General features: G+C 45.2%; 2 protein-coding genes across 2 annotated transcripts in view; one reads left to right on the forward strand and one right to left on the reverse strand.

Moving 5' to 3' along the window:
- Window positions 1-20,907, reverse strand: part of CDPF1 (cysteine rich DPF motif domain containing 1) — a 271,203-nt gene that overhangs the window by 210,162 nt on the left and 40,134 nt on the right. The window lies entirely within an intron of this gene.
- Window positions 1-20,907, forward strand: part of ETV6 (ETS variant transcription factor 6) — a 112,063-nt gene that overhangs the window by 41,860 nt on the left and 49,296 nt on the right. The window contains exon 2 of the mRNA XM_063308343.1: window positions 64-193. Within this exon, the coding sequence (XP_063164413.1) occupies window positions 64-193 (130 nt within the window). The remainder of the gene's footprint in view (window positions 1-63; window positions 194-20,907) is intronic.

A 20,907-nucleotide genomic window follows, 5' to 3' on the forward strand; every position in this document is an offset into this window, starting at 1 on the left:
GATTTGTTTTATTTCTCCCGGCTGCTGCCCAATGTTCACATCGTCTTCTCTTCCCTTTCACAGCAGGAAAGGATTTCGTATACACCGCCTGTGAGCCCCGTAGATGACTACCCTTCCTCGTCACCGCTCCATGTCCCAGTGCCTCGAGCCACCAGGATGGAGGAGGAGAGCCACAGACTCCCAGCCCACTTGCGTGAGTGTTTCAGACGTGGCCCTTTGAGACCGTGGAGGAGGGACAGGGCTGGCCTTGGCCCTGCTTTTTCAGCTGCAGGTCCTGGCCCATGCCACTGAAACCTGTGGTGGTGGCGGTGTGTTGCAGATCTCCAGCAGATGCATGGTTGGGATTGTGTCAGGGTGTGCAAAAAATTCCATCCCAGAAGGTACAGCCCCAACGTTCTTCCCTGGGCACAATGGTGATGATGATTAGATTTTCTCTGTTTTTCTTAAGGATGTCCCTCTGAATGGTTTGTCTATATTCATAACACTGGATTGTTGAATTCTCCTTAAAAATATTGAGACGTTGTACTTTTATTATTGGATTGTCTTTCAGTTCTAGTGCCTATCAATTTAATTCAGGGGTATGGGCTACCCATACATAATTGAGAGCCAGTCTGGTGTGGTGGTTAAGGCATCAGGCTAGAAACCGAGAGACTGTGAGTTCTAGTCCCGCCTTGGGCACAAAGCCAGCTGGGTGACCTTGGGCCAGTCACTTCCTCTCAGCCCTAGGGAGGAGGCAATGGCAAACCACTTTTGAAAAACCTGGCCAAGAAAACTGCAGGGACTTGTCCAGGAAGTCTCCGAGAATCGGATACAATTGAGCGGATTAAAAAGTGGGGGGTGGCTAGCTACATAGCCCACCTCTTGGCCTTTTGTGTCCTGCAAATAGTCAAGGTTGTTTATATCTGATAATACATAACAGAATATTATGTGTTACAGCATATTTTTTTTCTTGAGGAACAAACATACTTGCTTTGCACATTTTAGAATCGATATAAAGGAAGCAATTTTCGAGTAAGGAGAAAAGCGTGTGGATTTAGAGGTTTCGGCGGGGCTAAGCATTGATTCTTCTTTCATACAGTGCTTTTGATTTCTCGACTTCTTCTTGTTTCTCTTTTACATCACCTCAAGATTATTTTTTTAATCGAAGTTCAGTTTCTCTAATGAAATTCAGAAGCTTTTTCTCTCTGCCCCAGTCCTTTCCCGTAATCAGCCCAAAGGCCAAGTTTCAATTTCTTGATGACACTGCATAAGATACAGGCCTCCCCGTATTAAGGGTGTACGTTTCTTGGAAATGCCCCAAAAGTATATCGGTGCTAGGAAAAACTGTCCCTTAGAAGAGCAGCGCTCAGGACCAAATTGCCAAGGAGGGGGTTTGCGTTGCTGGCATTTAAGGGGTAAATGCAGGAGAAGACAGGAGAGAATCCAGTTTTCTCCACTGATCCCAGATCAGGAAGTAGTTAATGCTGTTGCTCACCACTCTCTTGCACTTCTGTAATGTGACAATGTATGGAAGATCTACCTTCCTGAGACTTGTATTAATATCTTTGTGAGTTGTGGTTTAACAGGGTTGATGATGTTGCCTAATCATTTCTTGAAAAAAAAAAACATCTTAGGAAATTGGGGCATCTTTGTTACTCAGGGGAAGAGTTAGAAGAGTCAAGGGGGTCTGTGACTACGTGCTTTGGAGCCCTGCCCTTTTTAAAAAGTCTGTTGCATTCCAGAAAATGGCCACCATCTTTTTTTAACACGCACAGACACAACCGTGGATGCTCCGTAGAGATGTTCACAGGGGCAAGAGGGACCCTGGAGGTTTTGGTTCCGAGTGCAATAAGGAAATGTTTCCAGGGATGAACAGAAGAGAATCCACCATCACAGAGCATATTTCTTAGGAGGCAAGAAATAGATCAGAGCCCTGCGTTTTCTGTTGACTTTCTAATTGCAAACCGGTGCTTAGTTTGACCCTGAGGATTGGGCTTTCTTTTTAGAACAGTGTTTCTCAACCTTGGCATCTTGAAGATGTGTGGACTTCAACTCCCAGAAAGCCATGGCTGGCTGGGGAATTCTGGGAGTTGAAGTCCACACATCTTCAAGTTGCCAAGGTTGAGAAACACTGGTTTAGAAGAATTCCTGCCTATTGATGTGCATTTAGAAAGCCATTCTGCAGACCAGAAGATGCCCATTCCAGTGCAAGTGTGTGTTGGATTTGCTAACTGATCTCTTCAATCAGATCTCTGTGTGACCGTTGATATCAACTTCTACTAACAACTTAACTTTTGGAAGCAGGAAACGTGTCAGATGATTTCTGGTGATTCGCAGCTATTCAGCAGCCTGATTCAAGGTGGCAAAACCAGCAGATGTTTGTTTGCTTGTATGATTTATGTGGCTGCCCACCTCAGACAGGTGAATCTGGTTGGTATACAAGGATTACAAGCACAATCTCTGACTCTCCAGATGTTGGTTTGTGTAGGCTGGCAGCAGGCTATTAATATTGTGCAATATTTGGTTGAAGGTGAAAGGTCCCCTGTGCAAGCACTGAGTCACGTCTGACCCTTTGGGGGGACGCCGCTTTTGCGACGTTTTCTCGGCAGACTATAGAGCGGGGTGGTTTGCCGTTGCCTTCCCCGGCCGTCCCCTTCCCCAGCAAGCCGGGTGCTCCTTTTCCCGACCTCGGAAGGGTGGGGGTCTGAGTCGCCCTGAGCATTGCTTTATTTGTGTTAATTTGCAAGGCTGAAATTGTTTAGCTTTCAGTGCAGCTTTGCATGATGCTACAGTGTGGGTCTGCTCTCAAATGTGATAATACCAAAATGTCAGAACTCCCTTCCCTCTGTCCGTCTGTTGCCTGTTCCTGTAGGCACTGGATGTGCACACAATCTCAGTGTATGTTTAGGTGTGATTTGTGTTGGAGAAACCAGGCCAAATAAACTTTGAACAATCCCCAAATTTCAACTACAGAGTATGGATATTGGGCCTGGAGATGTTTTGGACTTCTGCTCCCATATCCTTGACTGTCAAGGAGCAAATGCCAGGAAGAAAATGGCAGGTTGTGGTGGAGACTGGCTAGCAGCCAAAAAGGAAGGGTGGTCTCCAGACTCCTGACCCTCCCAGATTATAGCTCCAGTCCCACCCAGTACCGTTCCCCTGACTTGACTTCCTTCCAAGGGCATGGGTGGTGAAGCCTAACAGATTTTGACGTCTTGAGGCTATCCTGGTGTTGGAGTAAGGAGGTACAGACTAGATAACACCAAAACACTTTATGAAAATAAAAGTTGGTCTCCCTCACGGGCTGGAGATGAAGCTGTAAAGTCAAGGAGGAGAATTGGGATGCCGAGGTGTGATGGTCAGGGGCAGATGGGACTTTATTGGCAAATGTGATGGTAACCGCTAGCCCTTTTGCTGCTCCAATTACCCTTGCCAGACCCTTGGGAATAGAGGAATCATGTGGAGTCATCTGGGAAGGAACTAGGAGCATTGCCTTGTTGATCCCACCCAGTCTGATCCATAGCGTAGGCCAGTGTTTCTTGACCTGGGCAACTTTACATCGTGTGGACTTCAATTCCCAGAATTCCCCAGCCAGCATGGCTGGCTGGGGAATTCTGGGAGTTGAAGTGCACACAGCTTAAGGTTGCCAAGGCTGAGAAACACTGGCATAGATTCAAGGAGCTACTTGCAATAACCACTATTCTGGCATCTGGGTTTATGTGTAAGAAGGAATGATTGCTGGCCTACAGGCCATTAGCTTTAACCTGCAAAGCTAGGGAACATGTCAATGGTGCGATGTCTTCCAGGTGAGAAGAATATGGAAGTTGTATAAGATCCGTATTTTGCACCCATGATGTATTTTGAATTAGTTAGCCCCTTTCGCACATTATTCAGTTATACCATCCCATAAACGACAGAGGGAATTGAATTTAACCCGAATATCTGCAACGCAGCACTTGCATAGGGACAGCTAAACACACACGGGTGCCTCACAGAGTTGGCCTGCTCCACATTTCTGGGTTGAATCTAATGTCGCTGACTTTTCGAAGCAGCTGCATTTCCTTTATTCATCCCTTCATGCCTAAAATGGAACAATGCCAGAGGAATTCAGGCAAAGTGGGTAGAGCTGGGCTCTGTGGCTTCTGATGCAATTTTTCCTTGCCCGGCTCACTTCTGATGTTGATCCCTTGTCTGGGCATAAGCAGTGCAAAATGGGGAGATTATATGATCTGTGCAACCATGAATGTGTTTGTTTAAGTAATGTCAGAGGTCATTAAGAGGTTTCCTGTTTCCCCAAAATCCAAGAACACAAAAAAGGGGCAGCCCTGAGTCCATTAGAGAAGTGTAGAACCTTTTCCTGGCCAAGGGTCACTCCTGAGGTTTGAAGAACCCCCTGGGAGTTCCAAATCCAGGCCAGGTATGACTACAAATCTCTACTTTTCCAGAAACACAGTTCCATATTTAGTAACCTTTAGCTCTGCTAAATGACAGGAGACTTCTTTTTTCACAGGCTACGGGACCATGTCCATAGTGTGCATCAAGTGGTCCTGGGTTCCAAAAGTTATGTAGCGCTGTGGTATATGTCTGGTCAGTTTCCCTTCTGACCCTTTTTTCAGCTCTGCAGTTCTTTTCCAACGGTAGGGTGTGCTAACCCTGATGAAGAGTGGTGTAAGCGGGAAGGAAGATCCTAAGAACATCCTTTCCCCTTCGGAAATAATAATAAGAAGAAGAAAAGAAATTTGAATTAACCATAAAAAAACTTTTGGAAGATCTCCACAAGGTCTTGTTTTTATTTCCACCCTACCAGGCTGCAACTATCTATAGGAAACTAGCTACTGATCACAGTCAACCTTAGCTCAGGATTATTCTGTAGACAGGTGGGCTTTTTGTTCCTGGAAGTATCCATTCTAAAGATGTGGCTGATTTACTTTTTTCAAATGTTTTCTTAAACTCCAAGAATCTGTTTTTCAGTGAATGTAGAAGGGTCTTGGGAACCCTCCACTGGATATTGTTTTACAGGTTTCATTGGACCTTAAAATGGCATTCCAGCTCAGCCTTTTGCAAAAAGAGAGAGTTGGATGTTGAGGTTTCTCTCTTGCGCACAATGCACACTCTCTTCCATCCCTCTTTGAAAGTCAGTGCCACAATCTTGTTCAAGCAAAATGTTCCTTTTTGGGTTTCTGGGTCTCTGGGAAAAATATCCGGGGAAGGCAGAGCCTGGTTCGTAGCTACACACTTCCTGATAAGGAAATAGGTCTGGTGAAGACAACCATAAATAGCTTCTTTTAAAAAACGAGAGACGTATTTACTTATTTGCCCAAAGAAAGGATGACTTTAGGTCAGTTATTCAGGATTGCTGTCTACCCTAATCTCATTCTACGGGCCTTTAATGTGTTCATTCTGTGCAAAAATTTATCCTACACATTTTTAATGAAAAAAAAAACCTTAGACAACCCAAAACAGCCTTTCTGTTTTGCATTGTAACCTTAACGTAGAAGCTGGGAGGCATTAGCAAGTAGGCTGAATATAATTTCCCATCTGAACACACTCCCTTAAAGAGGAAAGCCTTCTGGATCTGCAACTTAGGAATTTCCGGGACTTCCTGAACTGTCGAGATCTTAGGAAAACATTTGAGGTTCTTGCTTCTCCGGGCAGTTTTCTCTGTTTTGTGCATACCTTAACTACTCTGAGACCAGAGAAGATTCTGCCTTAACCCTCCACCCCTAAATTCAGGATACAGAATTATATAAAATATATTTAGTCAAAGTGATAAAGCCCAGCTGATAAAACCTGAAGAATTTCTGAGAAAAACATGCTTCAGAAGAAGTTATATCCATTTATCTTTATTTCCCATAAGCAATTAATGTACCTTTGTGCAGGTCAGCAGCACTTCCTGGGCTGTCCATGTGACCAGCCAGCAACAGAGGAATGTATGGGCATTCCAGGAAGTGCTGCTGAAATACGGGTCTGTATGAAGAGTGTCATGTCTGTTGTGACCCAGATACAACGCACCTCTTGGCTACCTTGTACAAGTTCAGCCACAAGGGCAGGTAACATTACATCATCATGCCATCATCAGACACCTAACATGAACCCTGCCATTTGCACGAAGAAGTCATGGCGTGCGTGATGCCATTGTGGCTTCTACTGAGTCCTTGAGATACTGTATACGTGATAAGATGTTGTAGACCAGCAAAATCCTTTAAGACGTTCCCCCTGTCTGTCGAAGAGGCAGTAAAACGCATTTTGCACAGAAAGTCTCAAGAATGGAAACCTTAACTGGGGGAAAACTAGATGACATGGAAACCTCTTGGTCAGAAGAAGCCTGTGAGAGGAAAATGCACATCTGTGATACAGAATGTGTGAACAACTCATCCCTGTAGTCTGTTGCTTTCTAGGTACCCCATTTTGCCATTCCCGATAACTAGCAAAAGTGGAGGGGGGGAGAGGTTTTCACTTCTGAAGTGAGCAAGTTCATACATGGCTGTAAGGGAGTTGGAACTGCCAAGATAATATACTGTGAAGGAAATCAGAAATAAGTCTGCATCTGTAAACATAAAGCGGTAGTATTATTAGCCTGGGCTACTTTTGGTTTCATTTCCTGTTGCTGAAGATACTAAGGTTCCATGGGGTGGTTCCTTTAGTCTATGCAAGGCTGGAATCCGATGCATGTCAGTTGCTAAAAAAGAAGAGTTATTCTGCTCTCTTGGATTCACACCTTGGTAGCTAGACAGAGACCTGACCGGAGGCACCGGCTGTAACTGAGCTATGCATATTTATTATGTTGTAAGTTCTCATGGGCATTAATGCACTTCTTTGGGTGTCAGGAATATTCTGAAATAGAAGGGTTGTTGTTTGTGTTTGTGCATATATACACAGACACACACACATACACACCCCTGCCTGTATAGATGGTTGTGCAGAAAGGGAAATAATAAATCATGAAGTTAGAGGGAAATGAAACAGCAGTTACCTTCTTGACAATGTCCAGTGATGAAATAATGGTTAGGTATGACACAGATATTCTTCAGGTGGCAAACCAATTAATGCATGTTCGGCGAATTCAGTGCTTTACCTGTTTAATCCCTAGGAAATTGAATTTGCCAGGGGTTTCGGCATTATTCTGGTTGTTCTGCAGCAAAATAGGACTTCGTAATTCGTAGATCTTTTGTTCAAAGGTGCTCACCCTAAGTTCCCTGAGGAGCAAAGCATTCCTTCAGTCCTTTGGGGATATTGCCATTTCTGGGATAAAACTTGGGTTTGCAGTCTTTCACAGAAGGAGTGACCAGTTTGCCCTGCATTGGGGGCACAGGGCGTGGCTAGCCAATGAATAGCAATGTCTGGGAGATAGAAGTTGAAGGCACCCCGGTGATGGGATTGTGAGAAGGCAGATGGAGACAGTCTCCTTTGTCACCGTGGTCTGCCTTTATTTCTGAATGAGCTTCGATTGGCCGTGTCTAAGGAGTACAGATGTACCATACAGTGCCTGTCAAGGAAAGAGATTGCTACGGAGTTCTGGGTGTTTCCTTATCAGGCTGATGGGGTTACCTAGCCTGGTAATGAAACATCTACAGGAGGACAAGCAATCTCAGATAACCCAACTATTTAACCCTGAGTGACATCTGTTCTCCACTATAGGAGAGATTATTGTTGGCAGTGGGTTGTAAATCACCAACGATAAATTTTGAACAGTTTTTGCTGGGGCCTCTAATCTAGTTGTCTTTTTCTGAGGGTCTGTTTTGTAGATGATTCTTGTACCTGTTGAGCTGCTGATGGATTTATTTTTTTCATTTTGTTAGGTGACTATTCTACTTAGAGAAAGGTCTGGTTGGGTGGGTGTGGGTGTGGGTGTGGGTGTGAATAGACATGGTCATATTGTGTTCAGTTTCTGATACACATTGTTAGGTCTCTGTTGTGTCAGTCCACAGTAGTTTTGGTGTTGTGTGATGTTCTAGGTGGTAGAAGTGTGTCATACGTCATTTCACTAGCTAGGTGGATGGCCATTTAAATTTGATTAATTAAGAAATAAAATTAAAGGGTTAGTATAATCATTTGCTGGTATAAGAATTAAGTTCACACAGTGCACAATTTCTGGATGCTGCTCTGGATGTACACAGCAGACCTTGGGGCGCCCCTTCTTGTGGAGACACAGTTGGATGTTCAGACCTACCAGAGACACACAACTGAAGATCTTCAGACTTTGCAGACCTTCTGCAGAGGGCTGATTTTTTCCCCCTGCAAGTTGCAACCAACGCTGATGAGCAGACCAGTTGTCTTTCAAAAAAGTTGTCCCTAAGATGCCTGTTTCTGAAAACCACCATGGGATAGTATGTGATTTTATATAATCCAAAGAGTAGCAGTTTCTTCAAAAACCATGCTGGGCGGGAAAAACCATTACTCTGAGGAGGTTACTGAAGCTATTTCAGCCCTTGCCGGAGAGACACAAGGTCAAATTGTTGCTCTTTCCCTCCCATAACCAACTTCACAAGATCTAGTCATACTCTTCCCAAGAAGGTATTCTATTACAGGTAGTTCTCCACTTACGATCACAACTGGGACTGGAACTTCTGTTGCTAAGTGGGGTGGTTGTTAAGTGAGTCATGCCCAATTTTACAACCTTTCTGCCATGGTCGTTAAGTGAATCATGCCATTAAGCAAATTCGGCTTCCCCCATTGACTTTGCTTGTCAGAAGCCAACTGGGAAGGTCGCAAATGGCGACCATGTGACCCCTGGATGCTGCAACTGTCGTAAATACATGCCGGTCGCCAAGTGCAAGGACTAGTCATAAGTCACTTTTTCCAGCTCCGTCATAACTTCGAACAGTGACTAAACGAGTGGTCATAAGTTGAGGACTACCTGTACTGTAACAGTCCAGTCTTGGCCTCTGGGACATGTTCATTGCTGGCCTCAGACCCCAAACACCTTTCCAGTTGCTTCTGTTGTTTGCTAAAATGCCATCTGAGGGCTCAGCACCTCATCTTTTTGGACACAAGTACTTTTTTTGGCTTGGTTTTTTTACTTCTGCTCTCTGCTTTGATTAGTGCCATGGATTAGCTCCAATCGGTGCCATGGAAAACATGGTAGTAGTAGGAGAAGTCATGCTGGTCTGTAGTAGCCAAAAAATCAGGAGGAGTCTGGTGGGATCTTTCCAGACTAACCAGTGTTATTGAAAGGCAGAAGCTTTGGTGAGCTCACGACGCCTCTTGCCTTTTAATAACGTCGGTTAGTCTGAAAAGATTCTACCAGACTCCTGATTTTTTAAACTATGGTTGGTATTTATAGCTTGAAAGGTGGTCAGGCATTGGTTCACTGTCTTGGGTCTTGCTCATTTATTTAATTTGTGCACCACCTGACTCCCAGCAACTTCTTTAGCACTGGGCATAGGCGTTATGATCGGGGTCTGCAAGAAGCTTCCTTCATTCCTTCTTAAGAACTTGAGATGGCACTTTGGTCAAGCCTACGGCTTGTCTTCCGGCCTCTTGTTGACCCGCGTCCGAACAGCCTCACAGCCATATTTGGGGCTTGAGCGGAGCAGCTCTGCTGAGGGCGCTGCCTGATTCTTGCAAGAACCTCCCAGGGTTGTAGCTTTCTTAGCCTGGAGCTCCAGACTGGACAGGATGGTTGATGGGATGGAAGCCGGGGCATAATTTGCTGGCCCGGAAGCTAAGCTGAGCTCAGGAGGCCTGCAGCTGCGGCACAGGGTTGGTCTCCCACGTAAGGTCCAGGGAAGAGGGGTCTGTGGGCGGCAGTGCTGCTCCTGAGAGGAACCTTCGCTTCATCTGGTGCGTGTCGTTCATGTGGCCATTGCAGGCTAGAGTGTTAAGGCAAGAAAATACAAATTGAGAGACACAGGAGACAAGTGTTCAGATTTGTAGTGCTTTGTTCTGGTAATTGTAAATACCTTTCTGGATTCATGAAGATGCCCCGCTCTCCTCTTCCCCTTCCCTTCCCTTCCCTTCCGCTGGAAGCTAACTACCCCTTTTGCCATTTATTTATTTATTTGTTTGTCTGTCTTTTTTTTTTTTTTTGGACTTTCACTTCCTTCCTCATGATTCAGCAGATACATCTTTTAAAAATCCCCCCTCATGCCATTGCTGTTTGTTCCCTCTCCCCCCCCCCCCGTTTAGAACAACAGACTTCATATCCTGCTTCTTTGCAAATGCCTCTCCCCGACCCGGATTTTATTTCTCCATTACTGCAATAAAGGAAATGGTGCTTCCACTGAACGAGGGAGACATCTTCAGGGCCTTGATTCTACCCAAGCATAGATTATACCAGGGGAAGCAGAATTCTGTGACCTGAAGACCTTTTAAGGAAAAAAATTTTTTCTAGCCCTTAGGGTTACAAAAATACCTTTCAGAGAAAACAATTTGTCAATTGGCAGACTGATTTCAAGCAATCATTAATTGTATGTTGTGCTGAGAATCAGCTGTGGTGGTGGTGTGTTTGGAAAAAGACCCCCCCCCCCAAAAAACCCTGCTAGGTGAATGATCCTAGACTCATTGGGTTGGAAGGGACTTTGGAGGTCTTGTAGTCCAACCCCCTGCCCAGTGCGGGGATCCCATCCAGCCTTTCTTTGAACCCCCTTTGTTCCGCTGCATAATAGCTCTCATGGCCAGGTAACGCCTCCTTATTTCGAGTCTGGTGCTCCCTCTGTAAAACTTCCACTTGACTTTCCTTAATTGGTAGGATGAGAAGAAGGAGAACGATAAGGAGAATGTGCGGGTCTGTGTGTCTTTATGTGTCTGTAAAATAGGTTCTTTGCAAAAGGACAATGAGAAAATGTGTAAGCCTAGGAGTGGTGGTAGAATTTGATGTATTGGATAAAGGAAACCACGTTTCAGACAGAGCAAAGAGGCATTAAGGTGGTTGTGAAATTAGAGGAATTTGTGAATAACAGCATGAAGAGTCCCCCTCTCTGGGGGGAGATGGGCGGTAATAGACATTTGAATAATAAATAAATAAAATTGGAATCCCCAGAAATGGAACAGGGTGCATCACCCCAAATCAGTTGGAAAACCAGTGAATGTTCCACGCTGCCACCGCACTTCAGTCATGGAGCGAAGGAGTAGCGAGAGTCCAGTTGTTGGAGGCTTCTGTGTTTATTTTTAAAAAAGAGCCTGCTATATTTATACAAATATCATGTTCTGTCCGATTGACTTCCTTTAGGGCTCCAACGGTCCAAGAGCTAACTTTATGTAATGAGGGGGATTTGTAATCAGGACGTGCCAGCTAGTTTGGGAAACAAAGAACATCTGTACAGCATCACAGATAATTTCCTTATTTTTGTATCCTTTGCATGCATACACACAGACACACATGCACACACGGAGAGGACTCGTGACCTGAGATGAGATGAGATTGCCAATCCAAGGGCGAATCTGATCATCTTTTCCTTGCTTAAGAAAATACTGCTTTTCACTCAAATGCTCTCTCTCTCTCTAGTCCTTCATGAGATGTCTGTGGGATCAAATTTTGTAGCTTTGCCCCTCTCCCCTGGGTCCTCTTAGACTGACTTCTCTTTTTGGAAGGAAAAAAAAGAGAGGTTCCTCTGTGTGAAAGTTTATTTAAAATAAAAACTGCAGTAGGCAGTGCTTGGGAGACACGGGGAAGAAAAATGTGAAAGCCGGTCCCAGCGAGATGTCATGGAAAAAGCTGCCCTTAATCCTCAACACATCTGCCCAGATGTAAGTGGTGGGACGGTCCGTTTCTAAGGACTGGCTTATTCTTGGTTCCCAAGCAGATTGTTTTCCCCAGCCTCCCAGCTGCACTTCTTTCCCTCGGCGTTCCCAAAACTTCTGCAAATTGACAGAGGCAGAGAGGGTTGGGCTTCAGACCTGTCCCAGGTTGTGGAAGAAGTTCTGTGGATGTCTGTCCTGCCTGCAACCCTCTGGGCCCCAAGTCCTGGTTGTAGAGGCGAAGGGAGAGGTTGCCAGAAAGGGAGAAAGCAAAACACACACACACACACACAATCCTGTCTTCAAACAGCCTCCGCTCCGAGGCCACACATTGGAGGGAAATTTCCTTTTTGGGGAAGCTGCTGCGAAAGAATTTCCTGTGTGGGCAGATGCAGCTTCCTGAGATGAAGCCTTCTTGGATGGGAAGAGGGCTCGTAATGGAATGACAAATTAAAGACATACCAGCCCGGTTCTCTTCCAAACGGCTCTCAGATGAGCTCAGCCCGTGTACAGCCCAGTTCACCGGGTGGTGAAAACAAACTCCTTCCCGAGCAGATTCAGGCTGGGGACAGAAGACGTCCTCCCCACGTGCGCTTCTCATCCAGGTCTCGGTTCCTCCCTTTGGAGCCATCGCTGGCTTGTTGTTCTCCTTAAATAGGGTGGTGCAAAGGGCAAAGTTGCTCTGCCTTCTCTGGAGCTCCTTCTCTGTGCAGCGAAAGAAGGCCCGTCTCTCCCAAGCGTGCGTTCTCTCTTCCGCAGGACGGTCCAGTTTCCCTTTGTCCAAGCTCTTCGCTGGGTGGGATAGTCCCAACAGAAGCAGAAGATCTAGGCCAGTGTTTCTCAACCTTGGCCGCTTTCAGGTGGGTGGACTTCAACTCCCAGAATTCCCCAGCCAGCCATGCTGGCTGGGGAATTCTGAGAGTTGAAGTCCACCCACCTGAAAGCGGCCAAGATTGAGAAACACTGGCCTAGTACAGTGGTTAGCCTGCAAAGTCATAAAACAGGAAACCACCTTCATGTTCTTCTTGAACATGCCGCTCACCTATCAGTCCCGATTGTGCAACTCAAAGAGCCCCATCATCCCCATTAACCATTTCCTGTGCTCGGGCTGGGGGAAGGGGCACTTGCAGCCCCACTGCTGTTTTATTTCCCACCCACCCTCCCACCCAGCAGATGAAAAAGGTTCATGGTGGCACAGCTGGTGTCAGTGGCACTGCAGATCCCCAGGAGGTTCTGCCATGTCCCCTTCCCCCGGGTGGCTCTAGGGAATGAAGCCCAAGGGGCCTTGGAGATCAAGGGCTTGGAGAAGTCCTATGTTTTGTAGGAATGCAGATAGGGTGGAAGGGAGTATTGCAAGACTAGTCCTTTCAGAGTTAAATCTAGCCCCCTCAGGATTAAACCCTTCTGCCCTCTCCCTTACCCCTTTACCCATCTAAAAACGCCATAGGAACAGGCTTAATTCAGGGTTGTGGGTCTCTCTTCCTCTTCCTCTTTGTTCTCCTTGTCATGCATACCAGTACAGGTAGTCCTCGACTTATGACCATTTGTTTAGTGACCGTTCGAAGTTACAATGGCACCGTAAAAAGTGATTTGCGACCAGTCCTCACACTTACGACTGTCGCGGCATCCCTGCAGTCACATGATCAGAATTCAGGCGCTTGGCCACCAGCTCGCAGTTACGACAGTTGCAGCGTTCCGGGGTCACGTGATCATCATTTGCAACCTTCCCAGCCGGCTTCTGGCAAGCAAAATCAATGGGGAAAGCCAGATTCGCTTAACGACCACAGTGATTTGCTTAATGACCGTGGCAAAAAAAGGTTGTAAAATTGAGCGTGATTCACTTAACAACTGCCTTGCTTAGCAATGGAAGTTCCAGGCCCAGTTCTGGTCAAAAGTTGAGGACTACCTGTAGTTCCAAATAAGAACACATAGAAGTAATATTATAACGAGCGAAGCAATGTAAGAATGATAACCTCATGGGAAGCTCACGGTATGATGAATGTCTTGGCTACGCCAACAGCACCTTTGGCTAGGATGGACCTATTTGTGCAGGTGGTTCTCTTCATTCTCAATTTTCCAGCCCACCCAAACTCAGGACAGACGGGACCGTGCTGTGCGTATGCGTTCAGCTCTTTGCTGTGAAAATGATTGATAGAACCACAAAGTTCTGATGACTGATAGCTCCTTGTTTTGGTTGTCTTTACCCTTTCAAGCAGCCCTCCCTCCCAAGGTGGCATCCTCAGATATTTTGGGGCTAGAACCCCCCGGATTGGGAATGTCACCTATCTTGAAGGGAGGGAACAGAGGTCCCAGTTTGGTGAACTCTGCTTTGAGTGTGTGACTGAGATCATGTTACAGAACTTAGAAGAGGACTTCCGATGGGAATCCCAGCAACATTTGCTTCCTTGTCCCTCCACGTCTACCCCAGAAAGGCTTAGCCCTTCTAGTGCAAGAGCAAAAGCTGAAGGCTGTTTATGTTCTTTTCTGGAGCAATGCGACTTTTGCACAACTTCCATTTATTTATTTCCATGGAGTTTGGACAGGGAACATCTCCAGGGGAAGAGGACCTTTAAAAAAAATCCAGTGGAAATGCCCTGTTCCCCTGCCTTCCTCGTGGTGCAGGTCAAGTACCTGTGTGCACAAGTTCCTTTGCCTTTAAATCTCATCAGTATTAATGTTTAGCTCAGGGTTAGGAAACTGTGTGTCTACCGCTGAGAGAGAGGCAAAAGCCCTCCTAAGTCCTTCATCCAGAAGTCCATCCTGGCCCATGATTGTTTACTGAGGCCACTTCCTTTGCCTCCTTTGCAAACTAGCTGGTGCCCTGGTAGTCCTGACTTTGAATGTGAAGTGAGTGTTCCTGGCACTGCCTAGTTGCAGCAGAAACCTAGGTGCCCGTGGCTAAGTAGCTTCCATGCATCCCTACCTGTGGGCTCAGATTTGCAAAACCATGGGTTGAACCTGGTTTCAGTGACAGCCGAAGAGAAGCTGATACCACTGTGTAGAGCTGCATCAGCTCCTTCTGTTCATTGAGGGTCCATTGCAGTGCCTAGTGTGCCCAGAGGTGCCTAAATCTTTGCCTGCAACTGTAATCCCTGGTTCAAGACTCACAAATGTCAGGTTGCTGTAGACATTTGACTATCCTGACTCCATACAATGAAGATGTATTTATGTATGTAGCACGTAACAGAAACGTTGTGCAAGGAAATCTTTCAGAGTGGGAGTTTGGAATGGGAGAATTGGGTTTACACAGACGCCTGGTTCAGCGGCACACAGATGTTTGCCACAAAGAGCCCTACTTATCAGGAAGGTGTTGGAAACCACAGCTTAACCACTTTGTGTGTTCCATGCAGATGGGATGTTTTAAGGTATCCTGTACCTCATGGCTGGCTGGGGAATTCTGGGAGTTGAAGTCCACCCATCTTAAAGTTGCCTAGGTTGAGAAACACTGGTCTGTAGCTTGAATGGAGTATAATAAATCAACAACGAGGTTGTGTCGGCTTGATCCTTAAGATCTCCCACCTCTTTGCTTTATCCTAAATACATAAGCAGTTGGACTATTGCAATGCACTCTACATGGGGCTGCCCTTGAAGACCACTTGGAAGCTACAGCTGGTCCAGAATGCAGCGGCACAGGCAGTGTTGCGCAGGCCTTGGTATACCCATGGGACCCCACTGCTCCATGCACTCCAGTGGATGCCAGGAAGCTTCCGGGTTCAATTCAGGGTGCTGGCTGGGGAATTCTGGGAGTTGAAGTCCACCCATCTTAAACTTGCCAAGTTTGAAAAACACTGAGGTACAGTGTCTCAAGTGAACACTCAAAAGTGTGATCTATAAAGAATCTATACACCGTCTGATGTCTAGAAACTGGGTACTTGTTCTGGCTGTTGCTAAGCCAGCTGTAAATACCCATATGCTTGTGGAGCTTCAGTGACTGAGTCACGTTCGCTGCAGGCATTCCTGCAGAAGCCAGGTTTGCAATGGGATCTGTGGACATTTCTTGTCCTGCTAAGAGCAACGGGTGTTTTGCTTCAGGGAAATTTCCTTTCTGAGGAAATTAGTCATGCAACAATGTGAAAGAAGACTTGAATGTGGGTAGAGGGAGTGTCCTGGTTGCACATTTCCTGGAAAAAACAGCTGTTGACATACTATTGACTAATGCAGAGTTTGGCTCTTTGAAGGCAGTCCGTCTCTGTCATCCAGATCCAAAGAGGGAGGTGGACATGTTGACTGCATAGAAGAGGCTGCGTGCTTCCCGTGTAGAAAGTCCAAGGTTCAATTCTCATCTCCCGCTGAAAATGCCTTAGGTCTTGAACCATCTCCTTCTGTCACCTGTGCTTAAGCTTATTCCACGAATGGTAGATACCCTTGTTCAGTTGACCCTCCTGATGGCTTTTGAAACGACAGTGATTGGACCATCCCGTAACCGGGCTATAGCACCTTGGAAAGACATCCTTGGGTTCTAACTACCACACAAGGGAAAATGTTTGCAAGGTGAATTTCCAGCTCCCTTCCCCTCCTCCCTCTTGTGGAGAGTTGTTGGGAGTGGAGAAGAAGATTGCTCAAAGCCGGGTGGAGCCACCTCTGTGAACAGAGCAGAGTTTATATAAGATGGCTGTGCCCAGCTGGGGTATTCCTGTCAGGAAGCCCCACACCCCCATTTTAAAAATGCATTTCTCTGTGCACCAGGGGTTCTACCAACACTCTGTTTGGACCTGTTCGCTTTTGATCCTGGTCTTCCAGTTGTGATTTTAGGATCACGAGCGTTTGGGGATGGAAGCAGGAGGGATAAGTGATATCCTGAAGAAACTCAGGTGGCGTTTGTCAAGGAATATAAGGCAGAAAGGACTTGGTCAGGTAGCCCGTCTGTTGGACATGCGGGTTTTGAATTTCAAAACCAGCCCTTTGAACTGAATTACTTCTTCAACGTCATTTATAACCTGCTGCAGTCTGTCTGCAAAGAATTGCACCTGGAAACTAGCAAAAGGCAATTCTTTGTGGTTCTCCCCAGCCACAAACCTAGTTAAGGGCTTAGCCACTTTCAGAATTCTTACCTGCCCTGAAGGAAAGGGTGAGCCAGGCCATGAAAAACCTTGAGAATGTAGACTTGAAAAACCCTAGCAATGAAAGAGAGAATTTTCTTCCTTTTATTTTGTTTCTGAAACTTGGTCTTGACCCATTTTCTGCCACAGTGAGGATTAGAAACTCTCTCCCCCGCCTCTTTTTTTTTTTTTTTTAGGAAGGGAGAAAATTGGCATCTCTCAACATTTTCTGGTCAAATATCAAAGATTGGATTTTGAACCTTTTCCTTCACCACCAAAACACACTAGAAACACTAGAAATCCTAAGTCCTAATCCTTTAAGAGAGCAAGTTTTATCCCTAAGGCTATGGCATTTTCGTAACATTTGCCCTGAGAATGTCTGTCTTTGCAATATTATGTACTTTTACTGAGAAAGAAGTCAGTTCAAGCTCAGTATGATTTGGTTCCGAATAAATACGCAGAAACACTGAGTGCAGGCTGTTTTAGCTAGTTTGCAAAGTCAGTTTCATGGATAACGTTCCTGACCATGGAAAACCGAAGAGGCACGTCTCACCTTTCCATGACATTTCCCTGTAAACACTTGTCGTGGCAAGTCGTCCTTATTTAGTCACAGAAACACAAGCTCAGATTCAAGCAACTTGCTGCCCTGGAGTCTGTGCTAACTTCAGTTGAGAGCATGAGCCGTGCTATGGTTTCCTGCGTGAGCCATGTTCAGTCTCCAGGACCACCCCAACCAGTTCCCAGAGTTGGTGAGCGCAGGATGAAAAGTTCCATTAATAAACTTAACCGGTTTGCTCATCATGCATTTAATAACGACCTCGTTCTGGCTTGTTCCAAATTACAGTTTAGCAGCAATGTTTAGAGAAGTCTCCTTCTAAGGTTTGGGGTGGTGATGCTAGACTCCAAGGCCGGCTTCATGTATTATGCAAAGCTTTGGTTTGTTTTAACCGTAGCTTGTTGGTTAAGCCGTGCAGGTTAGAATCCCAGGCTGGGCATGCAGCATGACTTATCGACCCATTGTGGTTATGTTCAGTCCAAGAAACCCAACCAAACCTCAGTAATTAAGGCAATTATTAATGAATTGGACTGTGAATCCGGTTTAAGAAACAGAGAAGAAAGGTGTGTAAACCAGTATTCAAGGGTTAACTGTTTAGTTGGAAATTTTATTGTTCCAAATCTGAGAACTAGAAGTCTCTCGGAACGAATGAAGCCATGTCATGTGTCTTTGATACGGAAATCTGTCCTCCTGTGGGTTTGTCAGAGCTACCACTGAGGCCTCCAGATGGCAACGGCTGTTATATCTGGACCCTTGCTGTTCAGGATCGAAATAAATTTTCTGTCTGGAAAGAATTTGCATTTTATAATTAGCACCTACTCAAATGTTTATCCTAGTGAATCCAAATTATTAGGGAGATTAAGGAAAGCATTTTCTCAGAGAGCTTTGAAACGCCACGTGCAATTTTTCCCTGCAGTGGGAAAAACACAAATGTTGCCTTTCTGCAGGGATGCGGATGGAACAGCAGATCCACAGAACGAGGGAAAAGAATCCCCCGTTTGTGGACCTTGAAGGGACTTCCAGAGACAGATGTTTTCAAACTCCTAACTAGGGTTTCGAGGTGGAAAGAGGGCTCCAAGCTTGTGTACTTGATTCCCTTTTTACTGTACCTGCATCTACACCAACCAAAACTAATGACTTGTCACAGCTGTGCACCCTTTGGAGAAGCAAATGAGTGTTTTTCTGCTTATTCTCTTCCCTCAGGTCCCGAGAATATGGGGTGGCTAAGTGCAATTTTACTGTACTAAATTTGGAAGAGATAAAAAGAAGAACTTCCTTGTTCGTTGGCTAGGTTTAGGCGAACAGGCTGCGTTATGAATAAACTCTTTCATAGAAGCAGCTATGAAATCAAGAAGTCCCCAGTGATAGTGAGGGCTACCAGATTGAGAAGAGGCCAGCACGTGGCTGACAATTTGTAGTTTGCTTCGTTGTCATGGTTGCCGTCTTTGGACTGTATGGTTAATTATAACATTATGGGTTTGGTCATTATATGTATAGGCAGGTGCTTGGGTCTTGTCTATCAAACAAAATGAGGATAATTTGTATAGAATTGATCTATGGAATCCCACCAGAATATTGGCCAAAGAATTCATTTAAAAAAAAATTATACTTAAAGTTATGAACACAGTCCTAAGGACACCCTGATTCTTTGTACATCAAAAATCCCTTTTAATTAAAAACAGAAAGTTGGCATGCTGCAAAACAGATTACCAGCCACCGCCTGATCTTTATTTCCAGGATGATTGCTGGGTCCCATAGCTTTCTGAGACAGCACAGATGACGGGTGGATATAACTCAGTGTTTTCTTTGGGACCATGCCTTACGAACTAAGCAGGGGTTATCTGGACCATCCTAGAGGAGTGGAACTAAGTGTGTCAGGGGCATTTGATGTGCTCCTCGTGGGCATGTTGCAGTCATATCGTGATGCATATAAAAAACAGGCAGTGTTTTTCAGTGGCACCATCTCAGCCACCATCTTGACTTTTTGGACCATGCAGTGCGGACACCCCTGTATTGCATCATAGTTAGAGAAAAAAGTCTCAGCTTATTTTTGAAGACTGGCTGCAATCTTCCTAAAAGAGAGAAAACATTTCACCAGGTGGTGTTCAAAGAGGTCAGGCAGACAGCTGCGCCAGAATCGACATGTTTAGGAAAGGAATTTACAGGTGCAAGACAAATGGTTGGACCATATTTACAAATAACAAGCAACCACAGAGACCAGAGGATATAATGGAATAATTCGTAAATCAAGAGAGAAGGGGCTGATCTTGAAACAGACATATTAAACAGGGCCTTACGATCAGTTCCTGTTCCAAAGACTGGAAACAGCTGATGTCATGATCATTTTGAAAAAAATGAACCAGGAAACTTCCAACCAGCATAACTTGATGGATGTTCTGCAGAAAGCCAGTTTACCTAGAAAATTATATATCTGGACAAATCTTACTGAAAAAGAGCCAGCATGACTTCTTCATCAGTAAATTTTATCTCACTAACCCTTTAGAGTCCTTTGGAGAGTCAACAATATATGGGTAGAGATAACCCAGAAAATGTTGTGTATTTTAAAAAAAAGGCTTGACAAAGATTCCTCAGAGAATGTAGCAATCAGGAACTGGTTAAAGGAATTGAAAGTAAATTGTTCTGGCAATAGTTGAGTCTCAACAATGGGATTTGTCAAAACTCAGCTGAAAAATGAGTACTTTTTGACTTGCTCATTAGTTTAGAAGTCCTCAGTGAAGCGACTCAGTTTAATGAGGGCATCAAAGAGACCAAAAGGAAATAGTGAAGAACCTCAGAAAGATGTCTCCAAACTAGGAAAAGGGCCTTCAAAAGTGAGTCCCAATAGATTTGTTCATAATGGCCCGCCAGCATTTCCCCTTTGCAGCTCTCCAAAATACCCATGATTGCACTCTCAAAACTTGGTAGTGAAGTTGCCAAATGCCAGTGTCTTCCAGAAAATGGAAATAAGATACTCCAGATCTTTGCCTAGGTTGAGCACACCTGGAACAGCAAAACTCACCCCAAAGGAGAAAAATTAGTCCACCTGCTTGGACATCATTGGATAAGCACGCAAAGTCTTTGCAGCCCCTGGGTGCTAAAAATAATTCCCAGAGCAGCGTGGTATCCAGGTGGAGAAGATGGTTGAGTTCAAAGGCAGGCACATTCTTTCACGCGCTGTAGAAGCCCACTTTGTGGGGTTGTTGTGGGGAAAAACAGGAGGGGGGACAGTATGTATACTTGGAGGTCCTGAAAGGCAGGATATAGATCTGCTACATTCATAAACATTTGGTTGGGAAGAGAAGATCCTTGGCTGGAGCAGTGGATGAGATGATTTTATCAGTTACTCTGAGGACTTGTGTTTAAGATCTCATGGGAAAGCAGTGGAAAATGCCGTGTTTTCAGCCTTCAAATATAAGACAGAGAGGAGTTGTGCAAAAGGGGAATTTTTCCACAGAGCTGGTTGCACAATTCTGAGTAGACGAACAGACGGAGGGAAGGAGTATTCTGATGCTGTTTGTTGAATTGCTGCATATTTCTGCAGGTGTTGAGAAAGTCAAGCAGACATTCCTCTTCCTCCTCAGATAATGAAAGGGGCTTTAAACAAGGAAAGAGTGGATTTCCTTTTCTGGAATTGTGAAGGTTTCAAAATCCACA

Source organism: Candoia aspera, chromosome 7 (genome assembly GCF_035149785.1).
Source record: "Candoia aspera isolate rCanAsp1 chromosome 7, rCanAsp1.hap2, whole genome shotgun sequence".
In the NCBI taxonomy this organism is placed as follows: domain Eukaryota; kingdom Metazoa; phylum Chordata; class Lepidosauria; order Squamata; family Boidae; genus Candoia; species Candoia aspera.